The following is a 26,696-nucleotide window of genomic DNA, read 5'->3' as shown; positions in this document are numbered from 1 at the left end:
ACCTTAGGTTTACATAATGAACTCATTTGGGTAAAAAGATAAATGAATAAAAAATTCTGCCAGAATATAAGAAACTATTAACAGTGGTTTTCTCTGGGAAGGACCGGATGGCCGTACACAGAAAGATGGGAACTTTTCTTTTTCCCTTTATATGCTTTGCACTGTTTAAATTTTGTTTTTTTTTTTACAATGAATATATATATATATATATATATATATATATATATATATATATAATAAAACTAATTAAGATATATATGCTTTGCACTGTTCAAATTTTTTTTACAATGAACATATATATTATAATGAAACTAATTAAGAAAAAATATCCAATTTGAATTTTTGAAACTACAACAGAAATTTAGAAATTTTAATCTCTTTAGAATATATTGATGATTGATAATACTGTTTAAAGTTTACACTTCTTATTACTTCTCTTTACTAAAATATGAGAATAGACAACAAAACAGATATGGGCACAACAAAATGAGATACACCAGTCTGATCCAAAGCAGGAAAAAATACTTACACTTAAGAAACAAAAGTGTCTAAAGGGTGAAATTACAAACATCTACCTGCTAGTTTCTGTTAAACATTATCAGTGATCTTCACTACAACTGAACGTAAGTTGAAATTTAGGGTTCTGAGGTATTCCAATTAAACGAACTATCACATATTTAGTAGAATCAGGTACAAGACAGACTCAAAAACAAAACCTAGTTGCTCATTCTAATAATATCCTAGGATAAAACAATTTCTCTCTCTCTCTCTCTCTCTCTCTCTCTCTCTCTCTATATATATATATATATATATATATATATATATAAATGACCTCACTAGAGACATCATAATACAGGAATATCAGGATTTTGTTTTAGGTGAATTGGCCATAAAATTACAAATTGTCATTTTTAGCTTTAAGTTACTTTTTTTACTATCAATGCACTTAACTACAAAACAAGAAAGTATGGTTCTTGAATGATGGCATATATATCAGAAGGTTAATAATAACTAACCTAAAAAAACAGGTCTTTGAAATGAACACAATTTCTATATCTTATTTATTTATTTTACTTATTTATTTTTTTGAGAGAGTGTGTGTGTGCGTGTGCATGCGTGCGTGTGAGCAAGGGAGGAACAGAGAGAATGAGAGAGAGAATCCCAAGTAGGCTCCATGCTGTCAGTGCAGAACCTGACACAGAGCTCAATCTCACGAACCGCGAGATCATGATCTGAGCCTAAACCAAGAGTCAGACACTTAACCGAATGAGCCACACAGGGGCCCCTTGATATCATTTTTAATAGATTTAAATTACATCTATCTGGGACTAGTAACACCATTCTTTGGTGGTGGCTCATTATAAGATATTGTATTAGAAATCTGTAAATTAAGCAACTGTTTCTTATGATATGCACCATTTTCCTGGTTGGCGTGTTCATCCAGAGATTTTCTTATATAGTTCTTTAATTCTTCAATTCCTTCTCCCGTAATTGCAGAGATGGGGATGATGTGTTGGAACTCCACAGTCCTCTCTGGAATCATGTTTTTCTTAAATAAATGCAAAAAATCTGAAACAGAGAAACTCAAAACTAAGCTGATTTTCATGGTCTTTGAAAAGAAGTTAAAATTATGTTAGAGGTTTGATTTATGAACCAAAAACTTGGCATTTTTAATTCTTTTTTTCCTTCCCTCATTAATAAGCTCTCAGAATCTTTTGTTTTTACAAATGACAATGATAAGATTCTTTGCACATGATAGGTGCTTAGCAAATATTTGTTGGATGAATATGTTTTAAACCAAATTAAGAATAAATTAAAGATAAATCATATATGATTTACTTACAGAAGCAATAAATTTGGTTTTCTTGGAGAGTTCAATGAAGTCAGACAACATATGTCTGAAAGACATTATGTATAAAAATAACATCATTCACGAGTGGGACATTCTAGCTTGCCTCAGTATATAGGTGGCCTTTAGCTTCCCTAAAATACAGACTTATCACTAGTGGTAGGAGCCATACTAAAACTGAAAAGGGTGTGGGGACAGTTCAATGGTAGATGATTTCATATGAGTCTGGTTTATCACCCCAAAGGGACTGACATATTACTTTTTGTCCACTTCCCTGCCTCCAAGACAATGGGCGGGGGAATGGCACCCTGATGGGATGGGTTAACATGGGTTAACAGAAAGGCTAGACTGGGAGAGACTGGACAAGCTAACATGGAGCTTGGTTTCTGAGATTCATATGCCCCCAAAGAAATCTAAAGAAGCTAACTCAGGAATTATCACTGAGGGGACTATGTTTTGTTTTACGACAGTCCAAAATAGGCACAAACCCTTGAGTTACCCTCCCTTCTGATACCGCCTCTAAAAATTCCCTTTTCTGCAAGAACAATTAGCAAACAGATCTAATGACTTCATAAAGCAAGTGACATTAAGGAATGAAGATTATTGAGTAGTTCCAAGGGTATTTATATCCTAAGAGTAATTTATTAACTTAAGGTCATCTCCAATACATAAATGACACAGTGGAAAGATTTTTGAGAGGAGAGAAAGGATCTTCTGGTGCTTTCTGCTAGTCCTAGTACACTAGAGTTTATTTTCCCCAATTTTTGTGCCAAGGATAAAAACAGAAAAGTTAGTACCATTTACAAACATATTAGCCACCTTCCGTCCACCCTACTTTTCCTTATTTGTGAAGAGGTCCTCTACTAGCTTCAGAAAAGTGAAAGCATCATCACTGTAGGATACGAGGTGTTCTGCAAAGGTCAATATTCAAAACTGTAGAGAGTCTCTTTAAGTTCCTTTACACAAAGTGGTCCATTTAGGAACAAATTTTCAAACAAATAAATCCTTTTGCAGTAACAGCTTCTATTATTCTATGTAACACATACACAGGTATTCAAGTTCTTTTTAGAAGATTAGTACCCTTCAGAGACCTATAGAGCTAGCATTGCAAAGATACATACCTCTTTAAAACTATCTGCTCTGGTTTTAAATTTGTGGTGTATTAGGGTAATGAAGTTCTAGAGCTTGTTAAGTACATTAAAGTAAAAGAATTTACAGGTAAGATGTTGACTTTTTCCTCTTCTGATCCAAATCCCATTAATTCTTTAAGGGCCCAATTTAAATTTTACTTCTTCATGAAGCCTGACCTTTTCTTTCGTCTCTTCTAATTTACTGTCCACATCACAAGTCTGAAACTTGATTATATTACAGTGTTAAAGTTTCATATGGTATGCATTCTTTCTTCAGACATACTTTTTTTAAGAGTAGAACTGGCAGTTTTCTTATCCATTGATTATACCATTTAGCAATCTCTGCACACAGGAGGTAATCATTAAATTGACATTAAATGAACAAATGTATTTACCTTTAGGATTCTGGAGTTGATTCATCAGTACATGGAACATATCTTGGGCACCTGGCAAGTCCATTTTATTAACTGCCAGGAGTACAGGTTTTGTCTGAAGTTCCTCTTTGTACAACTCCAACTCCTTTAAATAAAAAAAGAAAAACCAAACAATTGTATTAAAATATCTGTATAGATCACCTATTTGGTAATATCTTTACTATGCAGGCCTGGGTAATCAATCTACAGCCCACTCACATTCCTGAAATGCAATAAACCCCAACAGCCACAAAACTAAATGACAAAGTTCATAAAATGCTTACTGGTTAGGTCATGTGTTAATATATTTTAATTCAAATAATTCAATATATTTAAATTCAAATTGAATTTAATTCCAATATTTTAATTCAAAATCACAGTTGTGATTTTGTGCCAAGGTCCAAATACAGATATCCAGACATCTATTAAGCACACTGATAAAATTCAGAAGTAAATAATGACAACTTAATGTTACACTTGTATTATTCTTGGAAAAAGTAAGTGTACTTAGGAGTAAATCTTCATAACCATGGAGTAGGCAAAGGTTTCTTAGCTATGACACCAATACACAAGCAAAAGAAAAAACAGACAAACGGAACTTCATTAAAATGTAAAATTCTGTGCTTCAAAAAAATATAAAGAAAATGAAGACAACTGATGGAGTAATGGGTTGGGGTGCCTGGGTGGCTTAGTCGGTTAAGTGTCTGACTCTTGGTTTTGGCTCAGGTCACGATTTCACAGTTTTTGAGTTCAAGCCCGCATCAGGCTCTGTGCTGACGTGCAGAGCCTGCTGGGGATTCTCTCTGTCTCCTTCTTTCCCTGCCCCTCCCCTGCATGTGCTTGCTCTCACACGCTTTCTCTCTCAAAATAAATAAATAAAAACTTAAAAAAAAAAAAAAAAAGTGGAGAAAACTGACAGAATGGGAGAAAATATTTGTGAATCATATATCTGGTAGGGATTTATTTCCAAAATATAAAGAACTGTTACAACTCAGCATAAAAAGACAAGTAACCCAATTAAAAATTGGGCAAAGTATTCTGAATAGACATTACTCCAAAGACATACAAATGGCTAATAAGCACATGAAAAGATGTTCAACATCATTAATCATTAGAGAAATGCAGATCAAAACCATAATGAAATACCACTTCGCACCCACTAAGATAACTAAAATAAAAAAGACAGACAATAACAAATGTTGGCATTCACGTGGAAAAAATGGAATGCCTCACATAACATTGCTAGTCCGATTATAAAATAGTACGATGATACAGCCACTCTGTTAAAGTCTGGCAGTTCCTCAAAGTGTTAAACATTGATTTCCCATATTATCTAGCGACTCTAGTCCTAGGTATATACCCAAGAGAAATGAAAACATGTCCGTACAATAACCTGTATTCAAATGCTCACAGAAGCATTATTCATAATAGACAAAAATTAACAAGGATATAAGATATAAAAAGTCCTGGAAGTAAGAGACATCATGCTGTGGTAAAGAGAAATCATATGGCTGATAATAGAAAGTAAGGCAGGAAGGGCACAGATGAACTGCTAGGTAGGAGCTAACTCTTGCCAGACCTCAAAAACCATGTTCAGGGTAAGATGTTAACCTAACAGCAGTGGGGGACCATTGAAGCATTTTAAACAAGGAAAAAACATCAGCTTGATTCTTTCACAAAGATCACTCCAGTTGCCAAATAAAAAATGGACTAGAGAATGGTATAATAATAGCCATTATATGGTGACAGATGGAGGCTACACTTGTGGTGAGCACAGCATATTATATAGACTTGTTCAATCACTATGTTGTACACCTGAAAATAATATAACTTTGTGTGTCAACTAAATTTCAATTAAAAAAAAATGGACTGGAGGTGAGACTGGAAACAAGGAGATTACATTCTAGTGAAGGGGGGATTGATTGTAACAGTGTGGATGAAGATAAGTAGATGAATTTCAGAGAGATTTAAGATATAGAACTGACAGGGCTTAATGCAGGTGGTGAGAAAGATAGAATCAAGACCAACACGCAGGTTTCTGGTTTATATACCCAGTAAAGTTCTTGGGGAGGATGAAGAGTTAAAAAAAAAAAAAAAGTTTTATACTAACTAAAATAACTAAGTTATTTTATAAGTCTGATAACTTAATGGGGCATCCAATCAAAGATATCTATTAGGCAGCTGATCGAAAGCACAACCGAAAGATCTAAGCATCAGAAACAGATTTGGCAGTCATCAGTATATTAACTGTAACCAAATGCTACTTAAACAATGAACAGGAAAGAGCACAAAAAATAGACGAAGAAACAATCTAAAAAGTAGGAATAAAAGTTCAAGCAAAATAAAGTCTGAGAAATATGTAACAAGGATTTGGAACCAAACAAGATTTTATTGGTTGTAACAGTTTGAAGAGTGGATTAATACAGAAGAACTGGAGAAAGTAGGTTTAGATAATTCTTTGACATCAAAGCTTCAAGAAGTAGAGGTGGAACATATATTTATTCTAATTATCTGTTATTTAATACAGTCCTATATGCCTACATATTAGACCAAATGCAGAACACAGTAAAACAGAAAACCTACTTTTGTAAGAAGTATTATGGTTTCAAAGGCAGTTCTGTATTGAGTTTGGGAAGAAAGCTGAAATCCAGAAATATCGACCTAAAAAAAGATGGAAAGAGACAGTCTCTAACATAAAAACAACATAAAAATAGTTATAAATTTGTTTTGAAATGTTTTACTCTCTCAAGTTAAAAACAATTTCTCAACCTATACACTGTTGGTAATTTAGTAATTCAAAATAAGTAAGAGAAACTGTGGTGTTAGGATAGCTATAATTATTCTGATAAAATTACAATCATTAATGAAATGAGAAAATAGTATAGATAAGGCAATTTGTATGTACTTATACAGATAATCTAATGTATGGCTTTAGCACCACAAATGAAGTAGGAGAGAGATACTATACAACATAGCAGAATGTTGACAATCTTAAGGAATTAAACCTCGAAAAGTAGAGCTAAATTTACATCTGATACAGTAATGCCATTTCCACCCCTACAATATAATTGAATTATTTACTGTATTTGACCCCCATTTAAACACTTAGTGGAATAACATATGATACTACCTTATCTTTAGAACTTATTGCCATAAACAATTTCTAGGAAAACAAAACTCATTGATTTTCACATTCATTTGTATATTACATTGGTATGCATATGACTTACAACAAAAAGTAGTTGTCTAGTTCTTTCTATATGCTTGAGGAATTTGTGGCCCATTCCTTTGTTCATATGTGCTCCTTCTATTAAACCAGGAAGATCAGCTACTGATATCTAATACAAAGTTAAATAGTTTGATGAAAAAGAAAACACTTATATCCATAGATTTTCATATTTCAAATATAAATAGTTTCTAATTTGTGATTACCACTGACTCTTTATAAAGCCAAGATACCTTTATAACAAAATAAATGTTCTAAGAATCAAAATACTTTGTTATCAAAAATTAGAGTCCCAGTTTTACTTGTTAATCTAATAATCTAAGAATTCTAGGGATTAGTTTAACATTAATAACATAAATCCTTTTTAGAATTACATTAATTATATTGTTCAATATGAACCTGTCATAGAATTTCAACTTTGTAAATTCTTAAAAGTACAGAAGGATATTAATTCAGCATTTACTTAGTATAGCTCTGTCATTTCAAGTTTTAAATTCTATATGTAATTGATTATTTGGCACCATTGTTCCTTTTTTGTTCATGTTCTACCAGGAGGACTACTGAAGATTCTTGATAAGTAAAGGACATAATGTTCCTATAACTCCTTTTTGAAATGTTAACCATTAATTTACATTTGTGGTTTTCAAAACTCACTGCACATTATAAACACCCAGGGATCTTTGACAAAGTAGAGATGCCCAAGCCCTACCACTAAGGAATTTGGTTTCAAATCTCTGGAGCTCAGGCTTCATTTATCATTGTTCTCCTGAAGCCATCCAGTTAATTCTGATATGCAGTAATTGATGAGAAGCACTGCTCTACACAAACTGCCCATGTGGATAGGATTTCAGAATTTTAAAGGCAATTGTGGCTAAGTGACAAAGTAGTTACCTAGACAAAATACAACAGAGGTCTCATGTCCTAAATTTTTTTTTCATGTCCTAAAATTTTGTTTGGAGGTTCTCCACTGAGAATTTTGTTATTGAGAATTAAGTTTCCCTTAAAATTTACAATGTACTCTTTTCCTCTAAATATTGCTCTCCATATTCATATTATCCTGTATTTGTAACTTTATTATTTAATATTCTGTATAATTATTGGAAGCATTTCATTTTTTACTGTTATATCACCATTAAAAATGAATATAAATCTTAATGTCTTTTAATTAGGTCAGTGGATTATATAAAACTACACTGATACATCATCACCTTAAGTCCATACTTTACATTAGAGTTCACTTTTGGTGTTGTACACTGTATGGGCTTTGACAAACATATAACATGCATCCACCAGCACAGTATCATACACAATAGTCTCACTGCCCTATAAATCGTCTGTGCTCTTCTATTCATTCTTTCTTTCCCCTTAATTCTTGGTAACCAGTGATTTTTTTGTTATGTCCATAGTTTTGCCTTTTACCAGAATGTCACATAGTTAGAACCATACTGTATGCAGTCTTTTCAGATTGGCTTTTTTCAGTTAGTAATATGCATTTAAGGTTCTTCCATGTCTTTTCATGGCTTGATAGCTCAATTCTTTTTAATGTTAAATAATATTCCATTATTACCACAATTTATTTATCCATTCACCTGCTGAAGCATATCATGACTACTTCCAAGTTTTGGCACTTATGAATATGACTGGTACAAACATCCATGTGCAGGTTTTTGTGTGTATGTTAAGTTTTCAATTCACTTGGGTAAATACTAAGGAGCACAATTACTGATCATACATTATATATTTTAAAAGTTTTGTTACTTCCATTTTTTATTTATTTACTCTAATTATTCAAACTATCTACAGTTCTTCCTTATCAAGGAAAAATAACTTAATAGCTAGACCAGAATCCTCTTCAATTAAAACATTTTTTTTTTTTTAGAAAGAGAAAGTTGGAATAAAATCAATTCCATGAACTTTAGAAAATGCTTTTAGGAAACAAAAATCAATAATCAAATATGGCAGTAAAATATGGAATTGCAATGAGAACAAACAGAGATCAAAGAGATAAAGAAGATAGGATGCTGTAATGATAAACTGGACCTAAAATTTGGAAGGAGAAGGAAGTTATATTCTTATACAATATTTTACTATCATTGCAGTCAATAGAATTGATTTGTTAATGGTTCCATTTACCAAAAACAAAATCCTGGTAATTTTTCTCCCCCTAACACCACAGAAACAATAAAATATTACAAAGTCCAAGTGTCAAAAGCAAGTACTTTCCCTTCTAACCAACTGTGTTACTTTAAAAATACTCACCTGTCTGAAATCATTATACACAATCTTTCCAAGTTCAGGCTGTAATGTTGTAACTGAAAGAAAAAACAATAAATTAAGGCTAGAATAAAGGCTGGTACTCTCAAAATTGTCTTAGCCTCATGTATAAAATAAATAATATTTCTTTTTTGTGAACAATTTAATTCAGATTATGTTCTCATTTGTTGTTATGGAAAATATAATTATAATCTGCATAGCCATAGATCTAATATAATTAGAGGGCTTCGAAGTTCTTTTATTGTACTTTAAAGATGTGGTAAAGGTGTTGGTGGGTAGAGGAGAATTTAGGTTTCTATCACTGGGTCTATGGATGAAACTTATCTAGTCCTTTTCTCATTCAGTTATCCTCAAGCCTCATCAGTTTAGAAACTAGCCTCCTTCCTACAACTCTGAGCTTTTCTTCCTCTTTCCTTCTCAAGAGTCCTTGTATCATAACAATAAATATTGGTTATGTAATTTATAGCAATTAGTCCAAAATTAATTCTACTCCCTCAGAGTCTAATTTTAGAATGGCTTTTATTTTCCAGGTTAATGTATGTTTTGTATCTTTTTGTTTAATTATGGCAAAGATTCTATCACATTCATTCATTAGTCTAAACCTTCATTATATTTCATCTAACTACTGCAATAGCATATTTTTCCCAGACCAATTTTCTGACCCATGCCATTCCATTCTCTATATATTATATTCAGAGAGATGTTTTTGAAAAGCAAATCTAATCATTTTATCCTTTGATTAAAAGGCTATAGATTTGATTAAAAGGCTACTCCGTCTATGTGATATGGTCTCTACCTACATCTCCAGCCTTATCCTGATTCCTTCTTTCCCTTACTACATGCTCTCTAGACACACAAATCTCCCTGCTACTACAGAGCTTTTCTGTACATGCTATTTCCTCTAGCTGAAACACCTTTCACATCCACTGTGTGTCACTGATTCACTCATGTATTCTTTACACCTCAGCCCTAGCATCACACTTTCCCAAAGGAGTTTTAAGCAGCCACCTACACTCTTTCATAGAATATTATATTCCCTCATAGTCATGTGTGATATATGTGCCTTCCCCTACTAGTCTGTAAGCTCAGTAAGAGTCAGAACGGTATCTGTTTCTGCTTACCAATCTTTGTAACTCCAGTACCTACTGTAGTTCACAGAAATAAATACTTGCTAAATGAAAGTACAGTGCTTAATAAAGGGTAGATGCTCATAAAATCATAATTAAATTAAATAAATGATTATGCAACAGAGAAATAAATGCAACAAAGCAAGTGCCTAACAAGTGCTAGGAACTTTGCTGAGGGCTACAGAGGTTTCAAGGATTAATGGGAAATGCATGTATTGTATCGGCCAAGAGTTTTCAAACTAAAGCGACGTCAGAGTTGTCATTTTATTCATACTCAAAGGAAGTGCAGTCTTTAAAAGTTAACCTACACACATTAAAATATACAACAAATTATACTTACATGCATAATCTGCGATTGCAGGTTTTGCATGAGAAACCTGACTTAGCAAAGAGGATTTTCCTGCATTTGGGAATCTGAAATGGAAAAATAAAATAATGTATTAAAACAAGTATTATTAATACTTGCTTATCTCTGAATCTTTAACACCTCAGGAAGTAGATTTCTTGGATATTTTCTGAGAATAAAAGTAGAATATAAATTAAAAATAATCTTGAAAAACTTGAGCAACAAAATATACATATGAAAAAAGTAAAAACAAATTCATGCTGGACACTAGAGATGTTTTAGTATCTCTGAGAGTAAATAATTCAATTATCTTTAAAAAACCTGCAAATCATAGGAAAACAAAAAGAAACTAATAAAAATATCTGTAATCCACTAATTGTAGCCAAATAATGACAAAATATTGCTTATACTGCTTTGTAGATTTTTTAAACATTTTATATGAACATTTCCAAATACATACAAAAGTGGAGAGAAGTAATGTATCCCATTTAGCCATCACCTAGCTTCAACAAATAACACATTCCCAAAACTTTTTTAAAGTTGGTTTGTTTGAACAGGGACCCACACAAGGTCGGTGCACTACAACTGGTTGATATATCTGTTAAATTTCTTATGGTAAAGGTCCTCCATCTTGTTTCCCCTCTGCAATTTTATTTTTAAGGAAACTGGGTCATTTGTCCTATAGCAGCATTTCTTTCCCATAGTCTGGATTTTTTTTGTTGTTGTTGGCACCCCCATGATGTCCTTTAGCATGCTCCTTGTGCCCCAGATTTTCTATAAATTGTTAGTTTGATATAAAGCCTTGTTCAGGTTTAGTTTTGATTTTTTTTCCTGAAAGACTACTTTCATAGTTAGTTGGCCTGCTTTTTAAACTGAATAATACATGATGAACACCTTTCAAGGCCCACTGTAATTTCCTATTGTTAAGCATTTAGGTTATCTCCAATTTTTTATTAGGAATAACACACAAAAAAATATGTATAGCTAGAAAGACATATATCAACAGTACAGTCACCTGCATGTGCTAGAATTAATAAACAACTATTTTTGGCAAATTTTCTTTCAGCATTTACTTATCTATTCATTATCTAGCTTTTTTCTTAAAACTTTAAATACTACAGTTATTTTTGTTGAACTTTTACACACAGTTTAACCTCCTTCTTGAGATACATTTCTTGATGAGAAAATGCTGAATTAAAATAGCTGTTTATTGTAGGGGCACCTGGGTGCTCAGTCAGTTAACTGTCCAACTCTTGATCTTGGCTCAGGTCATGATCTCATGGTTGGTGAGATCACACCTCGCATTGGGCTCTGTGTTAACAGTAAAGAGCCTGCTTGGGATTCTCTCTCTCCCTTGCTCTCTGCCCCTTCCCTGCTCATGTGTACTCTAAGTAAATGAATAAACTTTAAAAAATAAATAAATAAAATAAAATAAAAAATAGATGTTTGTTTTAAAGGCTTTTATTTTATTGCTAAATTTACCTTAAGAAAGGCCCACCATATAAGGAAGAAAGTACTAGGAACAGGCATCACTTAAGAGAGGATTCCTCAGTTCCATTCAGATATTTTCATTATATTTATCCAAAAAATATTTATTAAGCATTAACTTATATCAAGCAATATACTAGGCATCAAAAATAAAGCAATCAAGGAGATAAATGTGATCCCTGCTTTTATGCTTTTCACTGAAATTGGAAAAAGTTCTTCTTTCAAAACCTGCCAAACTTGCACTTGGAATAATGGTGTAATACTTTGGAAATATTAATATGAAATCCTACATAAATTCTATAAAAAATTATTCTATAAGAATTCAATAAAAATTCTACCTCTTAGTAGAACTCTTTTAACTTTAAAAATAAATCTAATTAAAATATCTTATTAAATAGATCTTCCTACAATGAATTTAGAATAAAATGTGAGATTTTTTAATGACTCATTTTCCTGTGGAAATACAGTCATCTTTTATCTTATTATACTCACTCAGACTCTTATAAATTTTTTTAAAAAGTTTATTTATTTATTTAAAATAATCTCTACACCCAACGTGGGGCTCAAATGCATGACCCTAAGATCAAGAGTTGCATGCTCTTCCAAATGAGCCAGCCAGGTGCCCCTCGTGTAACTTTTTGAAAAGCAAATTGAAAAAAAAAAGGAAAGCAAATTGCAATCATTTTTATCCATGATTATCACTAACTGAACTTATTTCTTTCCATTATCTTCATATTTTCATAATAGTATTAAACATAGAAAAATGCCAGCAACTATTTCCAAAGATATCAAAATAAGAGAAGAGAAAGAATGCTAATGATTGAAGAACTGATACTTGAGAGTTCCTGGGAAGTACTTAACAAAAACTTTAGAAGCTGAAATCTAACCTATGCAAAGATCAGATTTGACAACAGCCATACAAGTATGTTAGTTATGACACCTTTCTTCTAAGGTTCAGTTCATTCCTGAAACCAGCAAACAGGTATCTGTTTATGCTGGTATTCACAGCAATAACTTTTTAATAATAGGTGCCTAATTTAAAAGTACTAAAATACATATGTTAAGTATTGTACGTAAGAAACATGATGCTTTAAAAAAAAAAAAAAAGATGATTGCCTGGGTGGCTTAGTTAAGCATCCGACTTTGGCTCAGGTCATGATCTCACAGTTTGTGACTTCGAGCCCCACATGGAGTTCTGTGCTGACAGCTCAGAACCTGGAATCTGCTTCAGAGTCTGTGTCTCCCTCTCTCTCTCTGCCCCTCTCCTGCTCTCTCTCGCTCTCGCTCTCTCTCAAAACACTAAAAAAAAATTTAAAAAAAGAAACTTGATGCTTTATATTGACTAATACATCTCTGAAAAGCTTAATATTTAACTATATGTACTCCCAATAAGTTGACAATATACTGATGATAATGATAGCAACTACCAATTGTTCATTCAGCATTCATAAATCCAAGGCATATATTATGTCGCAAATGTGTTATCTTACTCACCAGCAATATTTTACCAACATCTAAATCCACTATTAAAAATGAGAAAGGCTTAGAGATGTTCTACAATCTACCCGACACCATCCAGGTGGCCTCCAAAGAATATGAGATTCTAACCCAAACAGTCTCTCACTTGAGTCTCCCATCCTCATTCCAACTTTACTACTCAGCCTTGTGAGGCTATTCTTAGTTTGTAGAGGTGTCTCTATGGAACTTGAAACACATTTTTGTGTCAAATGAGACTGTAAATGGCTATATTCTCAGTCCACAAAACCCTACTAAACCCACAACATTGTGAAATATATACAGTAATATAAAACCTATGGCTCATAACTAAGGTTTATGGAAAAGACTAAATGTGAACACCAGGATCACATCTTTCCCTGTTACAATGTGAACAGGAATGGGGCCTTTATGAACTTTCAGCCATTGCTGTTAAGACCTAGTAGCTAGACAGGCATGGCAAGGGGTAAGGGATTCAGACTGAGGAGTCTGGTAAAGAAGCAGTGAAATCGCTGGAGTGGAAAATAAAAAGAGCTTAGAAAGAAGCTATGCAAGGTGAGGAATGGAATTGGCAGTTTCAAGTAAAGCCAGCAATAAGGCAGTCTTCCCTACCATTTTCTTAGGTATTCTATCTGTCTACTGTGTAATGCTAAAGTGGGGCCAGGGAGAAAGGGACAGGAGAAATGTAATGTTAAAATTTTCCCTTCATTTTTTTCCTTTCTATCTTGCTATCCATCCCCCTCTGGTCAGGTGTCAGCACTGCAAACCCTACAGCTAAACAGCACTGCTTGATGAAAGAATGGAAGCTGGTGAAGGAGGACAACATTGTGGGGGCTGCAGTACTGAGAATGGACAGATCCTAAGTAGAACAAGAAGGACAGGGAAACAGTCATAGCAAGATCCAACTTGGTGCACAATAGGATCTAAATCTGATGGTTGAGATGGTCTGGATTGGCCTTTAGCCACCTGATAAATAAAATATCAGTACCTCTATTAAGATTTGTAAGAGTATCTCAATCATTTTATTCTTTTCTTTTTACTTTCTCCTATACATTTCTTAAAATGTGGTTTGGATTTGTAATTTTATTCCTTAATATCTGGTAACATTTTTTACCTTCTTATACTATTGCATTTGATTTTTTTCTTTGTTGATTCATCCTCTAAGATTCCCACTAGCCTACTTAATTGCTATGATCTTCCTTTCTTTTTAAAAATAAATATTAACTATGAAACTCTATTTTTGCAATATAAAAGTGACTATATTTAGCAGCATTTCTCAAGTATACATACAGTGCACAAAGTCCATAAATATATTCCATAAGTAACACTGGTCCCAAATTACCATTTATATTTAATTCCTACTCATGAACTCTCGCTCTCAAATTATAAAAATAAAAATATAAATGATACTTACCCTACTAGGCCTATATCAGCTATAAGTTTTAGATCAAGGTGAATGACTCGTTTCTGGCCTTTCAATGGTAAGAAATTTGTAAGTAATTTACCACCAAGACCTCCTTCAGCTACCAAAATTCTGTCCTTCTCTTTATTGAGTTCTCCTTAAAAACACAGAGAAAGATACTTAGAGAAAAGATTACTAAGTGGAGCTAATCAGTAATGACATTTTTTTGTTTATAAACAGATGCCAGAAAATTCCAGTTTATAAATCTACAGGACTAAACCACTGGGTTAAGATTCTATTAAAAGTTTGATCCCAGAAAACATTTTGTAAGCAGTTGATTAGAGACTAGTTATATATTTTAAAACTGAGTAAATACTCTTCTATATTTATAATAATTTTAAATTTAGCAGTTAATTTTGATAATGTTTATATTAAGTTTTAAAAATCTTTTATAAATTAGCAGTTGAAATAGTTTTGTTTTGTTTTTTTTAAATGTTTATTTATTTTTGAGAGAGCACAAACAGGGGAGGAGGAGAGAGAGGGGGACAAAGGATCTGAAGCAGGCTTGGGGCTGACACCAGCAAACTCAATGTGGGGCTTGAATTCATGAACTGGAAGATCATGACCTTAGCCAAAGTTGGACACTCAACTGACAGACTCTTGATTTTGGCGGCTCAGGTCATGATCACATAGTTGTGATACTGAGCCTCACTCAACGCTGAGTATGCAGCCTGAGTGGGATTCTTTCTCTCCCTCTCCCTAGCTCATGGGCTTTAAATAAATAAATAAATAAATAAATAAATAAATAAATAAGCAAGTAAGCTGAAAAAAAATTCTGAAATTCAAGAGAAGCTATGCCCCACAGCTCCCAAACAATTTTAGAAAATATGCATTTTTCTCAACCTTAGAATCTATAATACACTTACCTATAATTTTACCATTTTCATCAGTTACTGAAATACCCACAGGTACAGGAATTTCACAGTCTTTTCCTCTGGAGCCTTTCAGTGCATTAACACTACAAAAAAATAAAGCTAAATCAAAACAGAGAAAACCCACTATATCAAATGGTCTATGCCCAACCAAATATAATGGTTTACAAAGACTAGCAACAAAGTTTTCTTGTTAATGCAGATGTTAAGTGGCCAAATATCTGTGGAAGAGAAAACTGTCCCTAATTGTTTACTTGCATTTTAGACTATCACATAAATTTAACAAAAATAAAATAATAAAAACAAATAATACATAATACATAATGATTTAAGTTACCAAGCTAATCACCAAAAGTCATTTTAACCCATAATGAACTAAAATACTGTATATCTGAAGAGATCATTGCTACAACACAAATAAGCTAGAAATAAAAGGAAAACCCATTGAATAAGAAAGCTTTTAACTCTGATCTCAAATAAAGAGTACACTAATTATAGGAGGCTCATCTGACTAGTCTCATACTGTTCATGAAAAAATTAATTGGTATAAACTTTTAACTAGCAATTCTATTTCTGGAAATTTATCCTAAAAAAAAAAATGAACCATATAAAATACTATATACACAAGGATATATATTACTTTGTGACTATAACAGTAAAAATATCTATAATTACCTCAATAAGTGAATGACAAATGTTATGTTATTTCCAGTAGTATATTAGTATGCAGCTATTTTGAACAATTGTCCGGTGCGGAAAAAAAACGTTAAGTGAAAAGAAAAGGTCGGAAAATACTGTGCTTTCACTTTTGTACCCCAAAATTTCAAATACATCCATATAATTACAAGCTGTCACAAGTCAATTTGCATAAATGTACATAAAAGTCTTAGAAAAGTCAAGAAATGATTAATAGTGGTTACCTATGGGTGGAAGAATTATAGGTGACTGACTTCTTTTTTCACATCTTTTTACTTTATCTGATATTTTTACAATGAGCTTGAATTATACAGAGACAAAATGAACAAAAATATACAAAGAGATTAGACTATACAGTTACATAATAACTATACTAAGGCTATTACATAATCATCAACTACTTTTTCAGCCAATAATATGTCCCAGGCACTATTAACAGCTTTATTTTTTTAATGTTTATTTGGAGAGAGAGCGTGAGCAAAAGCACATACAAACGAGCACAAACTGAGGAAGGGCAGAGAGAGAGAGTCCCAGGAGATATTGTAATGGAATCACGAGTAACTTGTATCACCTGCAGGAAATTACTTTCCATCTGGCACCAATGTATAAATTCCACCTACACCCCCCCCCCCACTTTGCTTACACACACGTTAATGATTACTATCTGATTTGTTTTCTTCACGTTCACCACATGTGTAAGATCTTGTTTTCTCCACTTTCATGTGTGCAAGCTCTTGTTTTCCTCATGTTCACCGGGTGAGTAATATCTTATGAGCTCAATAAAAACAGAGATAAAACTCCTGTTCCAGGCCCTTGTCTTCTCCTGGACATTAACTTCTCTCATATTCAATTCTGCATCCGTTCGCTTACTGGACAAGAGAGAACTCCAGACTCATAGTCTGCAGCACAGAAATTTTAACATTTGTTCTTCCAATCTATGAGTACGGAATGTTTTTCCATTTCTTTGTGTCATCTTCAATTTCTTTCATCAGTGTTCTATAGTTCTCAGAATATAGATATTTTACCTCTTTAGCTAAATTTATTACTAGATATCTTATGGCTTTTGGTGCAATTTTAAGTGGGATTGGTTCCTTGATTTCTTTTCCTGCTGCTTAATTACTAATGTATACAAATGCAACAGATTTCTGTAGGTTGATTTTGTTTCCTACAACTTTCTGAATTCGTGTATCCATTCTAGAAATTTTTTGGTGGTCTTTTTGGTTTTATTTGTACAGTATCATGTCATCTGCAAACAGTGAAAGGTTGACTTCTTCCTTGCCTATCTGAATGCCTTTTCTTTTTGTTTTCTGATTGCTGTGGCTAGGACTTCCAGTGCTATGTTAAATAAGAAGTGGAAGTGGACATTCCTGTCTTTTGCCTGATTGTAGAGGAAAATCTCTCAGTTGTTCCCCACTGAGGATAATAGCTGTGAGTTTTTTGTATATGGCCTTTATTATGTTGAGGTATGTTCCCTCTAACTCTACTTTGTTGAGAGTTTTTACTATGAATGGATGTTGTACTTTGTCAAATACTTTTACTGCATCTATTGAAAGGATAATATGCTTATCTTTTTTTATTGTTATTATTGTGGTCCATCACATTTGAGTGATTTGTGAATATTGAACCACCTGTGCAGCCCAGGAATAAATCCCACTTGTGATGAATGATTCTTTTAATAGAATGTTGGACTGGACTTGCTAGTATTTTCTTGAGAATTTTTGCATCCATGTTCATCAGGGATATTGGCCTATAGCTCTCTTTTTTAGTGGGGTCTTTGATTTTGTTATTCAGGTTATGCTGGCCCATAGAATGAATTTGGAAGTTTCCCTTCCATTACTATTTTTTGGAATAGTTTGAGAAGAATAGGTATTAACTCTTCTTTAAGGGTTTGGCAGGATTCACTTGTGAAGCCATCTGGCCCTGGACTTTAGTTTGTTGGGAGATTTTTTATTGCTGATTCAATTTCTTTGCTGGTTATGGGTCTGTTTTCTACTTCTTCCTATTTCAGTTTTGGTAGGAATGTTTCTAGGAATTTATTTATTTCATCCAGGTTGCCCAACTTGTTAGTATATAGTTTTTCATAATATTTTAAAAGATTCCATGCTCCTGGATAGGAAGAACAAATATTGCCAAAATGTCAATACTACCCAAAGCAATCAATGCAATCAATCAATTCAATGCAATCCCTATCAAAATAACACCAGCATTCTTCACAGAGCGAGAACAAACAATCCTAAAATTTGTATGGAACCAGAAAAGACCCCGAATAGCCAAAGCAATTTTGAAAAAGAAAACCAAAGCAAGAGGCATCACAATCCTGGACTTTAAGCTATACTACAAAGCTGTAATCATCAAGACAGTACGGTACTGGCCCAAGAACAGACACTCATATCAATGGAACAGAATAGAGAAGCCAGAAATGGCCCCACAAACGTATGGCCAACTAATCTTTGACAAAGCAGGAAAAGATATCCAATGGAATAAAGGCAGTCTCTTCAGCAAGTGGTGCTAGGAAAACTGGACAATAACATGCAGAAGAATGAACCTGGACCACTTTCTTACATCATACACAAAAATAAACTCAAAATGGAGGAAAGATTTCAATGTAAGACAGGAAGCCATCAAAATCCTCGAGGAGAGAGGCGCCTGGGTGGCTCAGTCGGTTAAGCGTCCAACTTCAGCTCAGGTCACGATCTCGCGGTCCGCGAGTTCGAGCCCCGCGTCGGGCTCTGGGCTGATGGCTCAGAGCCTGGAGCTTGCTTCCGATTCTGTGTTTCCCTCTCTCTCTGCCCCTCCCCCGTTCATGCTGCGTCTCTGTTTCAAAAATAAATAAACATTAAAAAAAAAAAAATTAAAAAAAAAAAATCCTCAAGGAGAAAGCAGGCAAAAACCTCTTTGACCTTGGCTGCAGCGACTTCTTACTCAACATGCCTCCGGAGGCAAGGGAAACAAAAGCAAAAATGAACTACTGGGACCCCATCAAAACAAAAAGCTTCTGCACAGCGCAGGAAATAATCAGCAAAACTAATAGGCAACAGATGGAATGGGAGAAGATATTTGCAAATGACATATCAGATAAAGGGTTAGTATCCAAAATCTATAAAGAACTTACTCAACACCCCAAAACCAAATAATCCAGTGAAGAGATGGGCAAAAGACATGAATAGACAGTTCTCCAAAGACATCCAGATGGCTGACACATGAAAAAATGCTCAACATCACTCATCATCAGAGAAATACAAATCAAAACCATAATGAGATACCACCTGTCAGAATGGCTAACACTAACAACTCAGGCAATGATAGATGTTGGCGAGGATGCAAAGAAAGAGGATCTCTTTTGCATCGTTGGTGGGAATGCAAGCTGGTGCAGCCACTCTGGAAAACAGTATGGAGGTTCCTCAAAAAATTAAAAATAGAACTACCCTATGACCCAACAATTGCACTACTAGGTATTTATCCAAGTAGCTGTCAATTTTCAATTGCAACTCAATAAGAAATAATATAGATACTCACACACAAATTCACAGTCATGTGTGTGTGTGTGTGTGTGTGACTTTAAAGTTTTGTGAAACTGTATTTAATAGGTGATACATGATACTGTTTCCTATTCTTTTTATTTGAAATCTAATGAATTGATTTTAAAATCCTAACGCAATGTTTTTCAAACATTCACAGAATGTGTGACATTCATACAGTCACAACCAGCATTTAAAACAAGATATGTGATCACTTCAACAATATGAATGTAGAACAATGCCACAGAACTGTACATTCAAAAATGGTTAAGGGGCGCTTGGATGGCTCAGTTAAGCATCCAACTTTGGCTCAAGTCATGATCTCATGGTCCGTGAGTTCGAGCCCTGCATCGGGCTCTGTGCTGACAGCTCAGAGCCTGGAGCCTGCTTTGGATTCTGTGTCTCCCCCTTTCTCTGCTCACCCTCACTCACTCTGTCTTCTCTCTCTCTCAAAACATAAACATTGAAAAAAAATTTTTTTAATGGTTAAAACAAATTTCATGTTATAATGTATATTTTCCCACAAGAAAACAACAATGTACAATATGCCACAGAATAGAACAGAAAATAGACATAACATACATGGTCAGGTAAAGTCTAAAATGTTTCTCACTATGGATGGCAGTAAAACTCATTTGAAAGTAGTACAATAAAGAACCGAGAGACACAGTCTGAAAACACTGACTTAGAGCACTTAAAAGGAAGTCTAATAATCGAGATCTTCTTCCCAGGACTAACTTTTTCACCTCCCCAAAATTAAAGCACATGAACAATTTTTAAAGGAAAAGAAGGGAGTTAAGATTTATATTCAATAGGGAACAAATCTCTTCAGATGGAATTGAGTTTTGTCTGAAAAACAGAAAATGAGGAGGTGAAGGTAGGTGGGTGGGGGGAAAATTGGCAACAAAATACTGATAAAACTTAGTTGTTTGGGGTAAGGACATAGACTGGTTGGAAAGTACTATATTCTTGAGGTAAAATGGGGGATAAATGAAGCAATGTGTAGATATTAGTGCATAAAAAAAATTCTCTGTAGTAAATATTAAACTCCAAAAAATATTTCAAAAAGTTAAAATACCAATCTATTCTCAAATCAATCATTCATGATTTTAACTGATTTATACAAAGTTTTTGAACTGAAATTTACAAAGCGATACCTTAAAATCAGAGCATGATACACGATACCCCATTGTAGGAGTTCATCTTTGAGTCTACTACATGTAAGGCATTAGTTTATTCTTGATTCTCAAAAAGTGTGTTATCCCTGTTAGCACTGCAAAATGAAAACAAATGAGAGCTCAATTTCATCAATTCAAGAGTCTCATCTTTTGGTTCTATAACCAGAAACCAAATGTCAGATAAGGTAACTTGAAAATCGCTTGTAGATTTCTGAGTTGACAAAAACAACACTGAACAATTGATTACAAAAACACTGAACACTGTGTAACATAGTGGGCCATAAAAATGCATCTCCTAGACCTGACTGCAGGGAACATAACTGACCTATGGTCCAGCTGCTGTGCTCTGAAATCTTAAAGAGATGATACTTCTTGCAGTCTACTTCCAGCCAATGACTGGGTACAGCAGGGTTACTAAGGCAACCCCTTTGTAGGAAACTAAGATTCCTCTGATGGGCAACTTTTGATTAAGGAATCACCATCAGCTGTGCCTAAACTTTCTTAGAACTACAGAGCAGACTAAAACTTTGCCCTTCCTACTCTCCTCCATAAGGCATTAGACCTGCAAAGTGGTCAGACAGCTTTCCCAACTACCCCTCAGGTCCCTCCCCAATTTGCCTTTACAGGTGTTTAAGTGTTTTCCCCAAAAAATCTCTCATTCATCTCATCCTACCTTGGTACCTACTTCTTGTAGGACCCAAATTTAGACACATGAAGACATAATTCACAGAGCTATAAAATAAATTCTGGCATTCAGTAAGTTTATTCAACTTCGTGACTTAATTTACCTGAACTCTACAAGATAAACAAGACTGTCACCTCCTCCTTAGCTTCTATGACACTAAATCTCTCCTGACTATTTTAGATCACATCTGCTTTTTTCCCTTAAATGTTGGTGAATAATAGAATTTGATCCTCAATCCTTTCCTCTTCTGTAATACACGTACCCTGGTCCATGCCTATGATCAACAAATTTATCGCTAGACCTGACCATATTCCTGAATGACAGACCTATATTTTAAGTGCTTGCTTATATCTTTATAGACCCTTCAAACCCCCTTCCTCTACATCTCAGTTGCCACTTTCTACCATAATCCTTCTCAAAGAATGGTACTACTATCTATCTACCTACTACTCAAGTCAAAACCAGGAAGTTATCCTTGATTTATTATTCTCCTTCAGTACTCTCATCAATCACGAAGTCTAACTTATTTCACTTTTTTAACCTAGCTCTAATCCATCCATCTGTCAATCCAATCCATCATTCCGCTAATGTTAACTGAATATCTACTATGTACCAATCACTGTACTATACATCTGGGGAGAAATGATGATCTAAACTCTTCTCTGCTCTCATGGACCTCAACAGTAGACTGGTAAGAGAGCAGACAGTAATCATTATGTGAAAAATGGAAAATTATAACTGTGACAAGTTTTATGAATTAGAACTTACACATGTGAGTAGGTATGGGAATTATGACTTAATCAGAGAAATCAGGAAAGACTTGAGCTTAAATCTAAAGGATTCATAGGAAGCAACCAGATGAAGGTGAGGAAAAAGTATTACAGGAGAGATAACACAAACAAAGGACCAGTGATAGAAGACAAATACCACTATAAGATACTAAAAGAAAGCCAACATGGCTGGAATGCAGAAAACATAGAATGTAGAAGGGAATGTAGAGGGCCTGTACCTAGAAAGATAGGTACAGGCCAGACCTTGAGAACTTTGTCACTTACAAAATATTGCGATATTCTGTAAATTGGCCTCAGTCAACACGTCCAATCCATTCTTTAACCCATTATCCCTAGAGTGATCTTCCTAAACACTAATGTATTGTCACTTGCCTATTTAAAATCCTTCAATGGCTTCCCGTCACTCTAAGATAATATTCAAACTGTAACACAGTATATCAGATCCTTCATAATCTGGACTACAATGTCTTTATTTTAAAACAAGCTGCCCCACTTGTACCACAGTTATGCTAGAAATATTTATTATGTCACCAAACAGCTTGTTCCCTCCTAACCACTGCCTTTATAAATGTTGTACACTTGCCAACACACCTTTTCCTGCCTTGATTGTCTGGCAACATCCTATTCCCCTTTCAAGACTTGGTTCAAGCACCACTTCCAAAATCTAGGTAACTGAGTAAGATTTTTCTTCAATTTCTTTATAATAGAAGAAAAAGTTTTTTTCCCCATATTTTGAGAGCAACATATATTCCGTAAAAAAAATTACAAAAATTTGCAAAAAAAAAAAAAAAATAAAGGGAATATTTTGATGTCACAGAGAAAAGACCAAAACAAGCCAAAGGAAAATACACAAGAGACAGATCAGTGAAACAGGCTCTAAACCTTAAGATCCTGGTAGAACTACTGGTGACGGTGGAGTGGGTAGCACAGTTGAGATTTGAAGAAGTTTTCCCAAAGACTGTCAATGACAATTTAATTTTAGAAGAAAATGGTGGGGATTCAGATCATTTTCTGTTTCTACAGAGAAGTGCAAAAGAATATAAACAGACATTGCGAGAAGAAAATAAAAATGTTTAAGAGTCTCAAAACATTGCATAGTCTCTACCTTTTATCCTCACTAGAGCTGAGATAATTATTGTAGATGTTTGCTCAGTTATGAATAGAGGATATAATTTATTTCAAATTACCAATTCAATTTTTATCTTCTAACTTTTTTTTCCCCTGGGAAAAATTTTCAAAAATCAAAGTCATTCAGGCAATACTTACCGACTATTTGCTCCTTCTCCAGCCACAAACCGTTTCTGAGGATATTTGTCTTTAAGTTGTTTTAAAGTCATTTTCTTATGGGCTACAACCCAGACGTCACCACCTTTTCCACCTTCTCCACCTAAACGAGGGTAACCCATTCCACCACTTCCTCCCCTGGTGAAGAGTCTTAGGTTATCAATGAAGTTTCCATACTTTAAAGACAGAGAGAGAGCATTAAGATACCAAACGTGCTTACCAACTTAGAACTCCTTTCTAGTCCTTTGCTGCCACTAAAGCTCCTAAAAAAAATCAATACCACTTTGTGAATTCCAAATCCATAATCTTTTCTTAGTTCATCTCTGGTCTGACCTCCCTTTCCCTTCTGATTAACTCCTCTAATACCTCTTTTTTTCAATGATCAATTATTGTTCCACTTTTTGTCTGAAGGTTTATGACATTGTCCCACTTTTCAATCTAGACTTTTTCCTCTGGGTGACCTCAGACTATACCAGCTAACTATCACCTAGGTGAGATATTCTCTATGCCTAGTCTGTTGAACATTTCCACCAGGAGGTAAGCTTAATAGTCTAAAGCAACTAAGGGCAAAACTCACTACTTAATTTATATTTGAAACCCCTTAAATAATCCACCTTTTCCTAGATATTAGTTGAAAAGATAATAGTCACATCAGATACAACCATGATAATATGAAAACACAAACTTTTCCTTAGGTAAATTCTGTTCCCCCAGTGTTCTTCCAAATAATGGAACCACAGTTTATCTAGTCATTGAGACTACGTAGGGGAATCTCTGACTATACCTGCTTCTTTCTCCAAAGCTCTATTTATTTTCCCTTTCTGGTACAACTTAGTATCTTGACCATCATATTAGCTCCTAAAATGCTCTTGCTGTGTTTAGTCATTCCTTCCTCAACCCATTCTTTGTCTTGCTGCCTCAGCTATTTTTCTGAAAATGGGTCTGATCTCTAATTATGTTTCTCCCGAGTAAAAAACCATTCTTTTTTTTTTTAGTTTTTGCTCTTTACAGTTTCATTTTTGTTCCTTCAACCCCTCCTATCTCTCCTTCCTCACTCTGCTCTGTACATGACCTACTGTCACATCTCCGTGCCACTGTTCATTTTTTTTTCCTTCAAAGTCATTTGTTGTTTTCTGTCATAAACCTACCTACATGTCCTACTTTCTGATATCTTTGTTAATGCTGCTAACTAACACCACTAACTTTGCTGGGATTTCTCAGCAATTAGATCTTATCTCTTATTACACCCTTTGAAAACTTACACTGCATTTACTGTTTACTTGTTTCCCTCACTAAACTTCTTGTAGGTAAAGATCCTATGTATTAACCTCTCAATTATCAAAATTCCTTACAGAGTAATTTCTTAAACTCATGGCCCTTAGTCATTTAGCATAGTTTAAATATCAAAAACATCTGGGAACTTTTTTTTAAACTACACAGTCCACTGACCATTCTGCTATACTCTGGAGGAGGGGATGAAGCTAGGTCTCACCAGGATTATTTAGAAAAAACTCCCTTGGTGATTCTGATGCAGTTTAGATCTCAGATTGCAGTGGATAGGTACACAACAAAGATTCATATATTAGTCTTTGAGTATGCAAATATAGTCATGAAATAGGATGTTGTAAGGAAACAAGGTAGAAGGAATATGGAAAAGAAGAACTTGAGGAATAGACAAAATATTTTTCTCTGAGGGTGAAGAACTTATGCTTTGATTCTTCCAGGCTATGCCAGAAATGCATCACATATAAGTGAATAGATTCCCCTTGCAAACAACATGGAGAGGAAGTGACTGTTCATGGCAACCATGCCCTTCGTGACTTACCCACCCCCCCCCAAAATGTAGCAGTTTCTTTTTAGTTGAAGAATTAGTTCCCTCATATGCCCAAGTACTACCTTTCACAAGTCTCTTTTCTTTTGACTACCTATTTTTTGAAAAGTAGAGGGTTGGATAAAGTATAATTCAGAGATATTACTCATACCTCTACCTCCAATAAAAAGAAAGTTTCTGTTTTTAAAGTTCCGTTCAACAGTGCCACATTTTTTACTCCTCCAGATTCATCAGACTCAGAGGTTTAGAAAGCAAACTTAGGAGTATCTGACTCTCTTTGTTGTTTAATAATGCCGGTTAAGTTTCAAAAAAACATTACTAGTAAAGCTCTTAAAGAGATTTTTTTTTTTATTTGAAGCAACTAAATTTTTACAGAAATGATTCTACAACAGGCACTGCATACAAAGAGAAATTTCTTGCAAGAAGGAAGCCAATTACATTATTTTCGTTTTCTGATGAAAAGTCTTTAGAAAGCTCTTAAAAACCCTGAACTTGAGGAAAACTTTTATAAGAAAAGGCTATGTATATTACTACCTAAAAGAAAGAAGACACGCTATTTGAGCCAAAAGAAAAAGTCAGCCTTACACGGTACGTATACTATATTGCATATCTAAAACCTAATTTCCTTAGCTCCCCATTCCACGTGCACACAATTCCCTTGAAGAACCTCCACACCTGGGCCCCCAAACAACAGTTCTAACCGTTCCAGGTAGATATATTCTTCACACTTCTCAAAAGCCAAGTCTGACTCCGAAGGACTGAGAGGAGAAAACTACAGTAGAACAAGCAGGAAAAAGGCCCCCAGAAAGAAAAAGGGGAGGGAGGAAAGGGGAACCAAAGGTGGGGCTACAGGCACCAATCTGTCGAGCTTCAGGCTGAGAGGCAACAGTCACGGACCTTTCTGAACCAAACGCTACCGCACCGCACCATGACTGCGACGTTCTAGGGCTGACTCCCTCGAAAGTATACACACGGACTCACCGCGCAGAAGTTTTACGTCACCATTGGCCGCCAACGCGATATTTCCTCCGC

The 26,696-nt window shown here is 34.5% G+C and overlaps 1 protein-coding gene across 6 annotated transcripts; it reads right to left on the bottom strand.

The window, feature by feature from the left end:
• Window positions 1–243: 243 nt before the first annotated feature.
• On the bottom strand, window positions 244–26,680 carry GTPBP10 (GTP binding protein 10). 6 transcript variants are annotated; one of them, XM_060633859.3, is made up of 10 exons: window positions 26,562–26,680; window positions 23,816–24,009; window positions 15,676–15,767; window positions 14,762–14,903; window positions 10,360–10,433; window positions 8,878–8,930; window positions 6,623–6,730; window positions 5,976–6,053; window positions 3,375–3,498; window positions 244–1,569 (listed from the first exon to the last, which is right to left on the bottom strand). In XM_060633859.3, the coding sequence occupies exons 1-10, from the start codon at window positions 26,592–26,594 to the stop codon at window positions 1,319–1,321; spliced, it is 1,149 nt and encodes a 382-aa protein (XP_060489842.1). In that variant the 5' UTR covers window positions 26,595–26,680; the 3' UTR covers window positions 244–1,318. The 6 variants fall into 6 exon arrangements, with proteins under 6 accessions (XP_060489842.1, XP_060489841.1, XP_060489843.1 ...); XM_060633858.3 differs by having other exon boundaries at window positions 245–1,569; window positions 14,762–14,906; XM_060633860.3 differs by having other exon boundaries at window positions 245–1,569; window positions 14,762–14,906; window positions 26,366–26,644.
• Between the last annotated feature and the right edge of the window lie 16 nt (window positions 26,681–26,696).

The sequence above is a fragment of the Panthera onca genome, chromosome A2, assembly GCF_046562875.1.
Source record: "Panthera onca isolate mPanOnc1 chromosome A2, mPanOnc1 haplotype 2, whole genome shotgun sequence".
In the NCBI taxonomy this organism is placed as follows: Eukaryota; Metazoa; Chordata; class Mammalia; order Carnivora; family Felidae; genus Panthera; species Panthera onca.
The sequence above is the reverse complement of the archived record's forward strand: the minus strand, read 5'-3'. Positions and strand labels throughout refer to the sequence as shown.